The sequence below is a fragment of the Panulirus ornatus genome, chromosome 32 (genome assembly GCF_036320965.1).
Source record: "Panulirus ornatus isolate Po-2019 chromosome 32, ASM3632096v1, whole genome shotgun sequence".
Classification (NCBI taxonomy): Eukaryota; Metazoa; Arthropoda; class Malacostraca; order Decapoda; family Palinuridae; genus Panulirus; species Panulirus ornatus.
In genome coordinates, this window is record NC_092255.1 from 26,729,766 (window position 1) to 26,748,012 (window position 18,247).

General features: G+C 43.6%; 1 protein-coding gene across 4 annotated transcripts in view; it reads right to left on the bottom strand.

Annotated features, from left to right (window-relative positions):
- Positions 1 to 18,247, bottom strand: part of LOC139759223 (uncharacterized) — a 100,262-nt gene that overhangs the window by 16,590 nt on the left and 65,425 nt on the right. The window contains exons 1-3 of one of the 4 annotated variants that reach the window (XM_071681311.1): positions 12,800 to 13,092; positions 4,502 to 4,800; positions 267 to 437 (exon numbers count right to left, since the gene is read on the bottom strand). In XM_071681311.1, the coding sequence (XP_071537412.1) occupies positions 267 to 437; positions 4,502 to 4,789 (459 nt within the window). In that variant the 5' untranslated portion in view covers positions 4,790 to 4,800; positions 12,800 to 13,092. Of the gene's footprint in view, positions 1 to 266; positions 438 to 4,501; positions 4,801 to 7,266; positions 7,646 to 9,119; positions 9,398 to 12,799; positions 13,093 to 18,247 lie in introns of those variants that run through there. The other 3 variants (XM_071681309.1, XM_071681310.1, XM_071681308.1) reach the window with 3 other exon arrangements.

An 18,247-nucleotide genomic window follows, 5' to 3' on the forward strand; every position in this document is an offset into this window, starting at 1 on the left:
GAATAAGGTAAATATATCATCAATAAAGAATACTATTAATATGGACCGTCTAACAAGAATGTATCATCCAATTAAAGTGGGCATCTTTTCATAACTGCATGAGTTCACCTTTCATATCCCTTGAAAGGGATAAAGGAAAAATTCACACTTAGAATAAAACAAGTCAGTAAAGCATTAGTCTCATGACTAAAAAGCTAAAGATATCCGGAAACTTTAGCTCAAATTTTTTTAATACATTTTGAATTAACATAAATCTAAGTAGTTACCTTGAATATAAAGGATCCCATTTCTGAATATTTGGTGGAACCCCTTCTGAAACATGCAAGATAATCCCGAGTGAGAACAAAATAACGTTCCTTCCAACGTGAGAAGAGACGGTCTCGAGCCTGAAGCAGTACACCCTTTCGCAAGGCTGAAACAGACACAACACCATCATCCTGCAAAATAAAATATGTATAAGCATGATGTTTAGGATAATGTAGAATGCTGCATAGATCCTATACTTCATATTCTCTCAGTTAACACTGTTCAAAAAATATGAAACAGAAGTACACTAATTCCCCTGTACAGTGTCAACCACAAGGCTGCTTAAATATACATCAAAATTCATAAAACACAGAGGTGGAATTCAAAATTCACAGATCATCTTCTACACTACGTGTAACATACACAACTAAATATCATAAGGTTAAACTGCTCCATCACTAAAAATACACAAAAATACACAATCTCATCTTTGTTCAACCTCGTTCACACAATACCACCTTTGTAAAAGTGGTTCCTTACATAGCTCAATCATCATAATAAGTGCATTCTAAGACTAATGGTGACTTTTGGTTACTAATGAAGATAGAACAGTGCAGAATTATCAGAGACTTTTATGAAGGAAGACAAGTTGCTGGCATTCTGAATAAGGTTATGAAGAGCAATGCTTATTTTGATGTATAGCAGTGAAAACAAGTCTGAAACAACAAACTGACCTAGATTATACAAATCATGCATATGGCTTTCATAAGACTGGGATGTTTATTGAAAAGAGTGGATAGGTTTTGATATTAGGTCATTCTATAAAAGTATGAGAAAGAAAGATGTAGTAAATGATGGAGTGCTGAGATAATTTAAGCACAAAAAAGGATTGATATAAAAAAAGAAAACTATAGAAATAATGATAGAGGGAAAGGAGGATGGGTTACAAATGGAATCAATGTGTAGCTATGAAGGGCGAGGGCAAAAAAAAAAAAAAAAATGTTCATTATAATGCAATGGGGGATATGGGATCTTGGATATGAATGCATAACAGAGCTGACTGAGAATCTTAACCATTAACCTCAAAACCTGAACTGGTACAACACACTGGCCCATCTTAATACTTATATCTATAAGTTTTACTAAAAGATCTTACTCCAAAATAATCTTTTAATTTCTTTTTTCTTTTATAGGTGATCTGTTCCCTAAATTTAAAGTTTAGTCCATGAGAAAGCTGCCATGGTAATATTTTGGTTCATCTTTCTGTTGAATGATGCAGCCTTCATATTTGTATAACTAACACAGGAAAGATATCTCTGTCTACTCTTTAAGAACTAATTGTAAAATTTTCTTCAGGAAGACATATTCTTTCTATATGGAAACTCTTTCTTTTCTCAGCACAGTAGCAAGTATGAAAATTATGAGAAATTTTCTCTGATGGTATGAGACATCTGTATTTTCAGAGGATTTCATCGACACATTTCAGATCACATTTCTGCCAAGGCCTATTCAAATCTGCAGACAATGGTCCAGATCTTCAACCTCCTTATTTCATTGCACTTATCAATCTATAAAAGAGTTAGAGGTTTTATCACAACTGTAAAAGACCTACAACAATCTAAATAGCAATGGAAAGCTTGTGTGAAAAAATCAATTGCTCTTGAAGGAGAAAATAACCAGGATCTTACTCAGTTGCTCCAAGTTTGTAAATCTAGCACAATTGGGTTAGCCCAATGTTATCTTAAATGTCAGTGTCATACTTTATGTTTCCATATCTTCAGTGGTTTTAATTAACACCAATAAGAGTTCCATACAAGTAAAGACTCTAATCATGGCTCATTAAAGTGATCTCAAAGCATTCTGGGGACTAAGCAGAAAGTTGAGGAAGCTGGGGAGTACAGTCACAGTGAATTTCATCTTGAAATATAATAAAAAATCCAACTTGCGTGGAGTAACATTATCTCGGAAAGCAAAAATGGGTATGTTTGAAGGAATCGTGATTCCAACAATGTTATATGGTTGCGAGGCGTGGGCTATGGATAGAGTTGTGCGCAGGAGGGTGGATGTGCTGGAAATGAGATGTTTGAGGACAATATGTGGTGTGAGGTGTTTGATCGAGTAAGTAATAATAGGGTAAGAGATGTGTGGTAATAAAAAGAGTGTGGTTGAGAGAGCAGAAGAGGGTGTTTTGAAATGGTTTGGTCACATGGAGAGAATGAGTGAGGAAAGATTGACCAAGAGGATATATGTGTCAGAGGTGGAGGGAAAGAGGAGAAGTGGGAGACCAAATTGGAGGTGGAATGATGGAGTGAAAAAGATTTCGAGTGATCGGGGCCTGAACATGCAGGAGGGTGAAAGGTGTGCAAGGAATAGAGTGAATTGGAACAATGTGGTATACCAGGGTTGACGTGCTGTTAATGGATTGAACCAGGGCATGTGAAGCGTCTGGGGTAAACCATGGAAAGTTCTGTAGGGCCTGGATGAGGAAAGGGGGCTCTGGTTTCGGTGCATTATTACATGACAGCTAGAAACTGAGTGTGAACGAATGGGGCCTTTGTTGTCTTTTCCTAGTGCTACCTTGCACACATGAGGGGGGAAGGGGTTATTATTTCATGAGTGGCGAGGTGGCGATGGGAATGAATAAAGGCAGACAGTATGAATTATGTACATGTGTATATATGTATATGTCTGTGTGTGTATATATATGTATACGTTGAGATGTATAGGTATGTATATTTGCGTGTGTGGACGAGTATGTATATACATGTGTATGTGGGTGGGTTAGGCCATTCTTTCGTCTGTTTCCTTGTGCTACCACGCTAACGCGGGAGACAGCGACAAAGCAAAATAATAAAATAATAATAATATATATATATATATATATATATATATATATATATATATATATATATATATATATATATATATTTTCCCTGGGGATAGGGGAGAAAGAATACTTCCCACGTATTCCCTGCGTGTCGTAGAAGGCGACTAAAAGGGAAGGGAGCGGGGGGCTGGAAATCCTCCCCTCTGTTTTTTTTTAATTTTCCAAAAGAAGGAACAGAGAAGGGGGCCAGGTGAGGATGTTCCCTCAAAGGTCCAGTCCTCTGTTCTTAACGCTACCCTGCTAACGCGGGAAATGCGAATAGTATAAAATATATATATATATATATATATATATATATATATATATATATATATATATATATATATATATATATATATTTCTTTCAAACTATTCGCCATTTCCCGCATTAGCGAGGTAGCATTAAGAACAGAGGACTGGGCCTTTGAGGGAATATCCTCACCTGGCTCCCTTCTCTGATCCTTCTTTTGGAAGATAAGAAAAAAAAAAAAAAACGAGGGGAGGATTTCCAGCCCCCCGCTCCCTCCCCTTTTAGTCGCCTTCTACGACACGCAGGGAATACGTGGGAAGTATTCTATCTCCCCTATCCCCAGGGATAATAAATAAATATATATATATACATATATATATATATATATATATGAATTTTCCAAAAGAAGGAACAGAGAATTGGGCCAGGTGAGGGTATTCCCTCAAAGGCCCAGGCCTCTGTTCTTAACGCTACCTCGCTAATGCGGGAAATGGCGAATAGTTTGAAAGAAAAGAAAAAAGTATATATATATATATATATATATATATATATATATATATATATATATATATATATATATATACAGAGAGAGAGAGAGAGAGAGAGAGAGAGAGAGAGAGAGAGAGAGAGAGAGAGAGAGAGAGAGAGAGAGAGAGAGATGCTAATGACTACTTTGTTCAAGTCCAACTTGTTTCCGTTTTTTTTTTAGTACCTGTACAACAAATGCACTTCACCTATACGGATCTTCCACAATAACCCACGGGGTTACATGAGGTAGGATATTATTTCCTAAGCGACTGATCTTTGCTACCTCTGTAAGGTGGCTTGTCCCCCTCAAAAAAAATATTTTTAGTACAGTACAGCTACTGTGTTTAGAAGAAAAGTGTACCAGAATGATACTGACTGCATGTGTCTGTGTTAAGATGAAAAGTAACGGAATATTTATCACAGACATAAAAATCTGGAAACGACCAAAGTGCTTACATTGTTAACAAAACATGCAAAGATTCTTAAATGTTGTTAAGGGTTAGACAAATTATGTTGCGACTCCATTTAATTATTATTTAATTGTACAATTAATTTCAGACATTCTCATGAAGTCATAATAATGACAGATGTTCATTCATATTACACGATACCTGATCATGCTCTGGTGTGGAAGGTCTAAGGGAATGCTGCGAGAGGGATGAGATTGAACGAATTAGGACGTGTGGTGGTGTGTACATAAGCTGGGCATCTAGTCCACTGGAAGCACTCTTTGTTGGTGTAGTAGGGGGTGCCTTACTGGAGCTGCTGCTCTTGCTGCCAGCAGAAGTCTTAGTACCCCCACTTGTTTTTGTCACCCCATTGGTTTTACTTCCATTGCCGCCACTGTTTGATCCTTTGCCCTCTCCACCATTGCCACCCCCTGAGTTCTCCACTAACATGCTTGATCAATCTGAAAATAAAGAATAACATACGTAAATTCTAATATACATCTATCATTTATGGCACCTTCATTTCATAAGACAAAATAATCTGATCATGTGAGCAATATAGAAATATCTTTCTGACATTAAGCTTGTTCTAGAAACTCGTCAGATTTTCAATATACTGTACAGTAAAACAATTTTTTGTTTATATCTCTAATACAGTACTCGGGTCTACTAATGTAAAATGGAAAATCTGTATCTTAGACTTTCAAAGCAGTGATGAAAAAAAGGCAACAGCTTTAACTATGAAATTAGCTATGGAATTTCCATAGCTTTTGAAATCACGTTACTAAATATGGCAGAGACAAATAAGAGCCGTGAGACAGGATATTCACGATATCAACTAAAACTCTCTACCCGTAACACACACACACACACACACACATACATACTGCGGATCTCGGTAGTGTAGCGGTTAGCGTTACTGACCGTCATGCATGCACGAACATTCTGCTTGGCATCACACCCACATATGTTCTCATCATGGTCGCGGCAGCCGGTCCACAGGCCATCCAGCTGTTCATCCTCCCCTCGAAACTGGATGATAAAATGGGTACCAGGCATACGCAAGGATGTGCGTATGCGTACAATATACATACACAGGAGTAACCACAAGATGCATATATACAAAGTTAAGAAACGGGGCAACACCAATATAAACATCTACCCGTAACATATCAAAGACTTTGGCAACATATCATTAGTAATCACACACACACACACACACACACTGCCGTTGAAATTGTGTGATACCATATTCGGACCAGGTAAGTACCATCAGCATGAAGGCTCGCTCACTCCTAACAACAGTGAATGATCGCTCTAGCACTGACAGTGACTACTTAAGACACAGTATTATAAGGATAATTTGGATCAGTGTCCCGCTACCCACACCGATACTGTATTAGAAGTGCTAGCTTTAACTCGAAAGTTTAACATAGTATCTATCATCTTCTATAGGCCATCAGGAGCAGGCCCACAGGAATTTACTAAACAAATTAAGAGACTATTTTGCTTTGATCATTTTGGAAATGAAGTGGAGAATGTCATCGCACTAAGTACTTCAACCTGCCAAGCCAAATCTGATGGGAAAATAACTTCGTAGCTGATCATTTCGCTGGCACAGTGAACACGAACGGTTGCATTTTTTTGTACACAACCAAGTTTGCGCACACTCATCAAAATGCAAAAGTACAAAGCATAAAACAGGATCTGACGTTCAGAAATATGGTAAACTTCATTTGAAATATAAATGTCTCTGATACACTGGTCTTGTGTGTCACATGAAAAAATAAAACGATGAAAACTAATGCAACAAAGAACATTTTACATTACTAAGAAGAATTTGTTAAATGAACACATACTGAAAGAACTTATACATAATTAACTCTTTCTACAATGAAGGCGGGAAAAATGGAATAAAGGGTTGTGCAAAGAAAGTTTAAAACTACATCCAGTACAGAAGGTCGTTACAAAAAGACAGTTAAAGGAGCGCAAGGAACAAAAAGCATACGAGTCAAGCAATATCTACGACAATTGGCATCCACATAACTGACGAGCACACACAAACACACAAAGCTAGTGTCACTAACACTGGGTGTCATAAGGTTGCTAAATGTGCGAAGAAGAAAGATGATAGTAGAGTAAACTTAACAACTCAGACAAGAGATTTATAACAAGTTAATTTTCTACAAACATTTCGCTGGAAATCCTATCTTTGACCTAAATGTGAGTCACTAATTTCGAAAGAAAAACTAAACAAATCCATGACTGCCTCAGCTACCTGTCAAGTAAAATAACCTTTGATGTAACACCGCTAGACTTCACTTTCCACAAAACCTCAGACGCATCAGCAGCAAGACAATACAAGATATGTGGATGGGGCTTTTATATCCATGTCAACAATAATTTCACAGTTAAAATCTTGACCCAAAAGTCACGCTACTACTAAGACGACACAGTAACAAACTTGATATGTTGAGATATCTAAATATGGATACAAGTTATGAAAGAGTCGCAAAACTGTGAGTCAGGGAGGGTTTTGTACAGAGGAGCAGGACAGGTGTTAGCCAGGTGTACAGGCGGCCTGGAACCACGAGGCTACACCATCCACTGGTTCACAACCAAAACACTCCTCCCTCAAACCTATATAAGGATGGTCGTCTTAATACATAATGACAAATTCTTATACGATGAAATATGGATCATTTTGTATATGCATGTCATCCCAGGAATCCAGTCGGTTTATGGACACACAACCTTTCCTAAGAAAGTATTACACATGCACTATGGTGAAAAAAACCCTCCTCCTCTTCACATTTCACCCAGTATTCATAACTTCCACATTATCAATTACACTAATAGCCCAAAACCATATACGTCGCAAAGGAAGATATATCGAGACAGACAGCTGGGCTTGACAAAAAACGTACCAATAATACCGAGGAATGACCCTCCCTAGATATGAGAAGGAGAGTGGTGGTGGTGCACGTCTGACCGGGCGAGTGGTGTTGGTATGGGCCCCAGGGCGGCTACCAGCACCACCACTCACCACCTTCCCCGCTGGTCACACACACACAACCCTATACGACTCTCCCTCCTCCCCCAGATCTACCTCCTGCAAGCTGTACTTCGTTCCCAGAATACCTAAAGCAGTAAGTTTAACAGGAAGACGTGTTCCAACTCCGCCACTCTCTTCCGCTCCTCGTCTTTGTGAAAAATATTGAAACAAAATACCAGGATATAAAACATTTCTCACCATAACAGCAGTCGAACGGGAAAAAAATCGCCTAACTCCATAGACGATCGTAACACCGATTTTTGAGGTTAGTCTTTACCACACCTCGGCCTGTGACTCTGGGTTCTTTGATCAGTGGAGCTGCTCGGGGCCACGGTCCGCGGGCCTACACACCATCCACATCATGGCTCAAACACACTTTGCTGTGTAAGCTGAGGCCTCAAAGGAAAAAGTCCCTAACCCGTAGCAGAGTCATCTAATGTTTCTTCTAAGAATCAATCAAGGGAGGCGGCAATCACATTCTAGTATATATGTGTGTGTATGTAGATAAATCACAGTAAAAGAGCGTGATCCATGTACACGTTGGTAACCACGACTAAAAATATAAACAAGAATGTCCTAAGCGCTCTCATGTAATTCACATCTTTAAGTGAAAACAGAGCGGGGAGAAATCAGTGTACAGTCTATGAATATGGACATGGAATAACACTTTCGTTGCTCACTTACTCAATGTCATTAACTTGTTAGGGTAAAATTGATAACCTGTTCAAAGTTTTGCCTTCGACAAAAACTATTGTTTATACATTTCATTTCATTTCTCCTCGTGGATATCAGCGCACAATTCTCGTATATATATATATATATATATATATATATATATATATATATATATATATATATATATATATATATATATATAACACGAAATACAGAAGCATATTCCTGTGCATAAAGTCTTCTGTTCGCATATCACAGCTCATGTTCCCAGGGACACAGGTGGGGTGGGGGACTATTGCCCTTTTCGCCCCTCACCACGGGTCGGTACGCCGCCACCATGTCCGTGGTTCGGAGAGCTTCTATCGTAATCTTTCAGAATTTTATGGCCTGCAAAACAGGAATGATTCCCATTCCTCTTAATGCGAGGTTTACAGTCATATTTCTTCCTTCTGTGTAAATCTACTGATGAAATTAAATTCATTGTGGCGAATGTTTCCCTTTGTTGTTGAATCCTGTTTATTAAAGTAAACTAAGAATGTGATCGAGTACGGTATGTTGAAAATAGTGACGTTGAAAATCACACCTGCATTATTGTTGATATGGTCATACGTTTCATCCTACAAAATTGGTTACCACTAGACTAAAAGCAAGTTTTCAGTCTAAATAGTTCCCTTTTGTGAAAATGTTTGTCTGTATTACTCTCCGGAACTTTTCACCGACGCTTTCCAATCAACTTTCATCCTTGGTGTGACTGCCAGAAATCCATTTGTTGAGGAAAGTTTTCCGTCTGCACGTAATCAACAAGATTTAATTCCATTAAACTTTTGAGCGAAATACGATGAAAATCGTCGATATTATGTAATTTTTGTAATCGAGAAAACGTGAACCCCAAAAGCCTTCACGAGCCGAGACATATCTTTTCATCTCCAGTTAATCTGTTTTAACAGTAAGATTATGGAGCCTCTGTACTCCCGATAACTCGCCAAATCAAAGGTAAAACCATTCAGATTCAATACAACTGTTTGTGCAGTCTCAGGCAGCTGTACTCACGTGGAAAAGGAATATGAAGTCCTTGGCTGTACACTGACAACATTCTCACCAATGAATGTCCTTTCAGCTATGAATTACAATAAAGCGAAGTTGACTGGCGTTACATCCAGGAAATGGCCAAGTAGTGTGAGGCTGCTCGTCCCTCAGGTGGTACACGTGACGTCATTGGCCGAGGACAAGGGGCCAGTGTAGAACCGTTACTGTATCTTGTGAGGCCGACACATGGTGTGGCGTGGCGGTATAAACACGAGGCCACCCTTCCTGACTCAGCACAGGTGGTGGAGGTTAGAGGACCCCGCACCGCTGGGGGCCACAGGCACACTTGTCTCAACACATCTGTTGGGACGCCACACCTCTCTCACAACAGTGTAGCCAACTTCCTATTAGCATTATAGCCAATTTCCCATGACAGTATTACCCTTCGATCTTCGTAAGTAATTGAAATTCATTTTACCGGGTGGGAAGGTGGGTGGTATGAGACTTAACCCTTTGAGCATGACGGTGTGACCCTTCAGTAAAATAGCTTTTGACCTGACCTTTCAGGATCAAGTCAAAAGTCACGTCTCTAAGAATCGTACTGTCATGACCGTGGGTCAACATTCCACTGAGCGACGTGGTAGAGTGGTCTACGTCCTACAGCATACAATATCAGTGATCTCTTTGTACCTTGGCAACACCTGAACAGACTAGACAGTGAATTCTGAGTGTTGTACAATGAGCTATAACTCAGGGAAGGTGTATGTATTCACAGGTCATACAATAGATAAGTAGGGCGTTGAAAATCCTCTACTGTAACTGTACAGGGCAAGTACATACTACCGTTCCTGAGGCAAGAGTCTGTCTTTCAATAAAAAAAATGTTAGTAACCATCTAAGGGTATCAACACACTTCAGAAGGGATGCTGAAGGTGACACAAGTGTTTTGGAGGCGAGGGCTGCAGGGGACCTAGGCCCCGTCAGTGTGGTGATGCTCTACCTCCATGAAATACAAATCGGTACTCATCCTGTCCCAAAATCAGCCGTGCGTGGAGGGCAGATGTTCACCGTATTTGTCTTGCGGTCAAATTACTAAACCATCTTTCCAGTACATGCTTTACTCCCGGCACGGTAGGATAGGCCCAGAAAGATGGCATTCCAAGATGGCCGGTGCGGCTGTTAACCTTGTAGTACGGTGAGACAATGGCCAGAGTCAATACGTCTGAATTCCAGATGAACTATCAGAGACGAAGCTACAGGCAAGACGCCCTTCACACACCACCACCACCACCTCCGCCCAGACCAACACTCATCTTCAGTGAATGACCAATAAGATTTTCTTCTAAGGTAGACCAGTGTTAGAGATGGATGACAATCCGTGTGGATTTCTTAAAGGAAAGACACTGAAAGAACCGATGGAGAGTAATGACCTCAAAACAGACTAAAAATAACGTGCTTAATACAGCAAACTAATGGTTGTGACAAGAACAGAGACTTTCTTAGAACATGGAATGAGAATGCTACACTTCACCGTACCCTTGGGACCATAATACAATGGCATATATTCCTCTCACTTCACCTGACGCTGGGACTGTAACACAGTGACTTCGATCACTCGGGAGTTCTCGACTAAGTGTTAAGTGAGAGATTAAGACGATATCCCACTGATTTTGTATAAAAACTAGGCCAAACAGACAATATCCTAACTGAGAGTAACTGATGATTGTTTTCTGACAATACAAGAAATAAAAAGAAAAAGCAGAGGAAATAGTAACGACGCCGGCCCCACACCCGCAGGTGCTAGGCTACATTTCCCGCCACATTAAATTCTCAGACTACACAACTGGTGTGTGGCCGAGGCAGGCGGAGGTGACTGCCCCTGGCAGATACGAGACTCGGACATAGCTTGGGTTCAACTAAATGAAGTATTCTTTGGATACTAATCCAGGAAATATAGAGGCCAATCATGTTTTGCTTTGTGTCTGGCGTGCTTGTCACAGGAACTGCCACATACAAAATTTCGAGAGTAAATTCAAAGTATTCAAACTATTCATTATTACTTTACACAGCGCAAGCATGCGAAAATGTTTACACTGTTATGTTGTCCTAGTCAGGACCGGCCTGTGTGGTGTGCCGAGACCATCCAGACATCACGTAGAAGGCCAGATAACGAAAAACGAGAATATAATGAAAAAAAAATAAGGAAACGCAAATAGTAAAAGAGAAAAGGAAGATGTAGAGGCCTAGAAGAGCGAAGCGTGACACCAGAATAGATGGAAGCAGCAAGTCACCAAATGTCTCTCATGATCTGTTAAGGCGACACGGGCGGCAGACGGCCCACCCACCAATCCACTCCACCACACTACTCTACCAACCCCTTTACCACGACCCTATTTGACCTTCCTTAATATAATCCGTTTAATTCAATAGCGGACGGTCGTGTGTGAGGTGGAGCAGTAGAATAGCAAGAGTCTCTCTCTCCTTAACCCCACTGAACAGAACGACAACCTTTAAGCACGACGACTTTAGTCATTGTACTCAAGGGTTTAAGTAATCTTACCCAAGTCGTCATACTCCGGAGGATAAGGTTTCGTACTTAGTGAAAAAGATTGGCAGTAATGGTCTGCTGCTACAATCAGCTGTCAATCAACACAAAACAGACACGGAGCCAAAGCGGAACTTGAAAGAACAGTAAAAGTGGTCACTTCAGAAAACGAAAAAGTTTATCTTTAAAGCGAAACTGTAGTAATATTTTGAGAGGCTAGGTCAAGTCGGGCGAGGGCGGGCAGTGCTCTCCGCCCTCTATGAATCATCCCCTGAGGGTTCAAACACTGCCCTAGGCAAGGTCGACATAATGCTTCCTCCTCACGCATCACCACATTCCATCAGCAATAACTTTATACACACACGTCACCCAAGACGACCCCTCTTTATAACACTAATAATGACCGTACTGTGATCAATCTAAATATTATCATTGTTCATATTATAATACATTTTCTTACCATGACTGCCATTGTGTGTGTGTGTGTGTGTGTGTGTGTGTGTGTGTGTGTGTGTGTTAAATAACTGGCGGATGCAAAGAATGTGTGTGCAGGCGTCAGGAACTAAGGTGAAGAGACGACTCAATAATTTGTACATCGCTGGGGAGCATAGCAGTGTACCTCCTCCCTTTGTACCGACCAGTGTCACGCCTGCAGGACACAACCACAGTTACTGGGTAAAGATGTAGTGTCACTGGTGTCGTCGAGTGTGGGATAAGGGCGTGATGGTGCGGGTGTACGGAGGAGAGCAGCTGCCTGCACCTTCATATCACTCCGTCAATCATAACAGCAACAAACACTTGTACACTCACACCCGCTCTACGCGCCCTCACCATTACACTTGTTCACGTACATTTCTAACCTTCTGACATAAATGTGCCACATGACTATCTATTTCCTACACACTTTAGAAAAAGAGGTTCAACAATTCCTCAGTGCCACAGAAGGAGTTCGGACATTTACTTCGGCAATGAATCGAGGTAGTAACAGTTGGTAGGCGGTACTGGACCAAGGGCAGCCTTGTCGGTGGCGTATTCACCACACCATCAGCCCCAGGGAACAAGAACAAGGTCGTATAATACAGCCAGAATAATTAACATTATTCTCCCATCAAATCATACGGCATTAATCAACCATTTCCAACCCTCTCGTACACACTTACTTAAAGGCCAGGCCATCATCTGTATATCCTCTAACCAATCGAAGCGAAGGTTATATTTAAGTCTCAAGAGGTTTTAGAAAAGCGGAAGGTTGTTTCTGCCGACGTCTTGCTACGCTGAAAACTACACGTCTGGCGGTGTGGTCTCAACTTTGCAAGATTACCATCCCTACCGCGCGATCCACACTTCCCATCGATGGTATGTCACACACATACACACACTCCAGCCAATCACTTGCATGCCAGCAGGACAGTCCAGCCAATCACAGAAGCGGGAGCTATCAGGTCAGCAAATCAACATGGCGATGAAGGTGCTGGTCCTGGATACAGCTGCCACCTTCCCAGTCCCGCCACAACACGCCACACAACCCTGTGGTACGCCATGCCGATCAACAACACAACCATAAACTACAAACCAAGCTACACTGTAATATTGAACGCTTCAATTTACAGCTCTACATGTCGTTGCCTATTATCTATGTAACATGTACTTCGTGACTCTTATTTCCGAAAAAAAAATATTTATGGTGAGGTTAATCTTAAATACAGTACGTCAGTTGCTGACGACCGTTCTAGTTCGCGAAATGTTACAACACAATTATCAGCCTTTAATAATTTGTTTCTAGACTTTAAACGTGAGCATTAACGACGAGGGTAACAGTCAGTCAGTGTATACACCTGCTAGTACCGCCCACGGTCTGTGTCGCCTTCAGCGAGCCAGCCATTATGTGCCCTGACGTCTGCCCATCCTCCAGGCCCTCCTCCTCTCCTGGCCTGACTGATAAGAAGTTAGTCCTAACTCTGAGATAACATTCCAGTGAGCTTATGATATCTGCGGTCATCCCACCACGTGTGGACTGAACTACCTTCCGCCTAAGGCTCTCAAAGTAACGTATACACGTAGTGTCCCGTGAGTAGCGTCAGGAGGTACGGCTTGGAGTGGTGCAGCAGTTCCCAGTACCCCGGAACACGAACCACTACAGTTCATCCATACTCACAACATCCGGTCCCCAGCCATACAGTAAGACTGTTGTGGTAGGGCTGACCGAACCCAACCCTACCTCTTATAACATGTACCGTGCGGTACACTGAGAGTAGGGGAGGGAGAGGACTGAGGATGGAGTACAGCCAGAGGTAAGGTCCAGCAGCGTGAGGACAAGGGAGGACACAAGCGACTCAAATTATCATTATGAGTCACGGGCGAATCTAGTGATCAGTGTACCCTGACAGCAAGGTGATGTACGCGGCCTCCATGCCAACCACACTACGACTCTGGCTACCGTCTGTACGAGAGCACTATGATAGTGTTCTTGGTGAAGCTTATCTTCTGATTGGGAGGGTAAAATCTGTACACACTTTCACAATAATATGCCTCCGAAGTTATCATACACTTACAAGCCTTTCACCTGACCCTTAAGGGTCAGGTGAAAGGTCACGCTATTATACCCATGGGTCGTATCGTTCCAATGGTTTGAAAGTGAACAATGATGACAGCTGTCGTGCTAGCAGAGACGTCCCCAACCCTGGCCCGAACACTCACATCATGACTGGTTCAATACCTTGGGCTTATGTCCTACCACCACACATATGTCCTGCAGGAAACACCCCTTGGGTTATAACCATTACTCGCATGTCACCATCACTCGTGTGTTACACTCGTAGTCCCAAAAGACCAGTACTCAACCCTCGGCACGACGCCACTAGCCTTGACTGGAGATGGACTGTTACCACTCCAGTACAAGTACTGGAGTGGTGTCTGGCCTCACGGGTGTGCATATACCGCCTCTCTTCACTCTGTACACGTCGGCAAACTTTTGGCATTTCTTGGCATCAACCGAACCGCAATAACTGATAAATGATGCGTCAAGTGGAGCGGCATCATGAATATGGACAGCATGTGTGTACCCAGTGATGCCAGCCATCACCAGCCCACACATCCCCAGACCAGCCGGAAGGACTCCTTCTGTCATCTATTCTGTGTCCACAGGTGGGCCACACAACTTGCCAGAACCCCGTCTTCCGAGGCCACATGTGGGCCACACAACCCTCTACCAGCCAGAAATCCGTCTTCCGTGGCCACATGTGGGCCACACAATCCTGGACCAGCCAGAGCCCCGTCTATCGCAGGAATTTATCGGTAAATGCTCACCAAGACAGAGGTGCTTTGCCTCCTGCCCATACCGTATGGGGCAAGATCATGGGATGACACTGCAGTAACAAGGTCGTTCAGGACGGTCACTTCCTTCTAGTATTCATTTCTAAACCAACCACTTAAGACGCAAGGTACCACAGCAGTCTTGGTCGTCACTGGTCGATGTCATGTCGCGTGACATCCACTGACACAGGTCGGGTATTTCATGTCCGTGTGCCGGCAACAGGTTCTTCCGTGAGTTATTATGCTTTCACAGGTAATGAGGGCTTACCGCTCGGGAAGAAGGAACGGATGAGTACTGAGGTGCTGTGTGTGAGGCGGGCTCCTCCTCCCGTGACAGAAGTTTCGGGGGTGTTCGTGGTGCCCCGGCAGGAGCCACAATGACACGCCCCGGCACAGTATGGCTGGCCGCTCCCCCGCCACTAATGAAGCACCGCCGACCACGTGACACCCACTAACCACCCACCCACCCACCCCCAGGTTAATGAATTCATGTGTAAGCCATGCGGGGGCCAGGCAACGTGGGCCGAGGTGGCCAGTGTCGCAATTAAAAGGCCACAAGTGTCATCAACAGACGTACGTACACCTTGGAAAAAATAAATAAATGCAGTTTCCCGCACTGCCAGGTGGTGTCGTCGTCCAGTGGGAAAGAACGCTGGTAAAACACCTCCACTTGGAGGAGCTGACCCTCTAGTGGTTGGAGGAAGAGCCATCTGGCCACCCTAGGTTCCTTACCACAGGTCATGACGCACACTCCCCTCCCGTGCCATCATTGCCCTAATACCCTCATATGTGATCAACTGAGAATTAATCTGAGTCATTTCAGAATAGAAGATTCTTCCCTAAAAATACGTTGCTTTGCTAAAGGAATGTGTGGTTCCTAGGCGTCTTCTTCCCTGTAATTGGTGAAGTATACTTAGAGCCACATTCCTACCTGTAGTACACGTACACAGTTCTGGACACAGGGGGAAGTGCGGTGAGTCAAGGTCAACTGTATCACTGAGCTGCTACTGTATACCTGTTTCTTCTCAGGCTGATAATTCTGACGATTTACGATATCCTGTGTACAGGGGTACATACATAGCAACATACACATGGGTACACATAAGGATAGTCTGACTGCTTACTGGCATCTTTAACAGAGTTGCAAACAATGACAAATTTCAAAAGTGAACCATCGCTGGGAGGGGAGAGCTGACTATAGGAAGGGGGTGGGCCAGTCTGCATGTAACTGTAGGGAGGGGTGGGGCAGTGTGCCTGTAACTGTAGGGAGGGGTGGGCCAGTATGCCTGTAACTGTAGCAAGGAGTTGAGCCAGTGTGCCTGTAACTGTATGAAAGGGTGGGCCAGTGTGCCTGTAACTGTAGGTAGGGGTGGGCCAATCTGCCTGTAAATGTAGGGTGGGGTGGGCCAATGTGTGCCTGTAACTGTAGGGAGGGATGGGCCAGTGTGCCTGCAACTGTAGGAAGGGGGTGGATCAGTCTGCCTGTAACTGTAGGGAGGGGGTGGGCCAGTCTACATGTAACTGTAGGGAGGGGGTGGGCCAGTCTGCATGTAACTGTAGGGAGGGGGTGGGCTAGTCTGCATGTAACTGTAGGGAGGGGGTGGGCCAGTCTGCATGTAACTGTAGGGAGGGGGTGGGCCAGTCTGCATGTAACTGTAGGGAGGGGGTGGGCCAGTCTGCATGTAACTGTAGGGAGGGGGTGGGCCAGTCTGCATGTAACTGTAGGGAGGGGGTGGGCCAGTCTGCATGTAACTGTAGGGAGGGGGTGGGCCAGTCTGCATGTAACTGTAGGGAGGGGGTGGGCCAGTCTGCATGTAACTGTAGGGAGGGGGTGGGCCAGTCTGCATGTAACTGTAGTGAGGGGGTGGGCCAGTCTGCATGTAACTGTAGGGAGGGGGTGGGCCAGTCTGCATGTAACTGTAGGGAGGGGGTGGGCCAGTCACAAGGGCCGTCCGGAAGCAGGTGGTGGCGCTCCCGTCAGGAAACTGGTGGAACTAATGACAAATTGTGATCAATACCCAGAGTGTAGAACACCTGCTGCTGCCAGCACTCCTCAGGACGGAGGGTGGTGTTCGCCCTCACCTCACCCCCACCTGACGCCGCTAAAATGATCAGACCGCAAGTGTGTGTGTGTGTGTGTGTCAGTCACTGTACTAGTTAGCAAGTCAATATCAACAAAAGCAGAGCTGTACATCCGTAACGTAAAGGCGACAAGTGATGTTATGGGCAGTGTCAGCAGTGCCATCACTGCAGCAGATACCCCCACCCTCCCCATCACTGCCAGTGGTTACATTCAGGAACAACCATTCCATCAAGGATGGTCAAGTAATCATGGGAAATGATTAACCTTTCATCACAGTGTGCTCAGCCGTAGCATCAACGTACACAGGACCAGGCACCTCACACAGTATTCCCTCCTCACTCAGTCACTTGGTGGTACTGTAAACAAACTATGCGTTGGTCAACAACTCCAGCTTTCAATCTTCTCTCTCATCAACGGCAGGAATCTTTGGATAATGACCAACCGTTGTGAGAGACAGGAAAGTCTTGAACTGAGTCCTGACTGTCCTGGTACCGTACGACTTTTCTTTCACGGTTTAGTTTCCGACAGTTCTACGAGCTGTACCGCAGGTGGTCTGTTGTGCTGTACAGGCAGTGTCCTTCCTCTCTGTCTGCAGATGGCCATGACTGAGGCAAGTTTTCCTGTCCCGTGCGTCACTACCAAAAATGGAGAATTATACTATTTCCTTTTTAACCCATAACATATATTCACAATGTGATGTATGTTTGGAGGGTTTGGCTAGTAATGTATGTGTAGTGATTCTACACTCAATACACTCAGTGTACGAACAGTGTAACAAGGGTGAAGACCCACGTGAAGCGCCATGTATGTATGTAGGGCGTGGTGCAGGCAGGTGCTGTGAATGCCCTACACCGATCCAACACAGTGTTTACATCACACTGTAATCGGGTTCCAGTATGTTTTGGTTCGGGAGGGTGAGCCAAGCTGCCGCAGGGGGTCTACCGCCTTACCATAACCTGGTTATCTTAACATACAGAGAAGCCTCGCCGGGAGACGCGGGCCGTAACAACAACATCCACACACCTTGCCAGAGGTGAGCACCAACACACACACACACACACACACACGGCGTGATGCTCCAGGCGACGAGATAGTATCAATGGCCTGCTAAGCCACGAGTGTGTTCAAGCAACAGGAACAACTGAGCGTTCTTCCAGACCTCACTGTGAAGTGTCTCCTAGTTACGTATAACACCACACTTGACATCAACAAC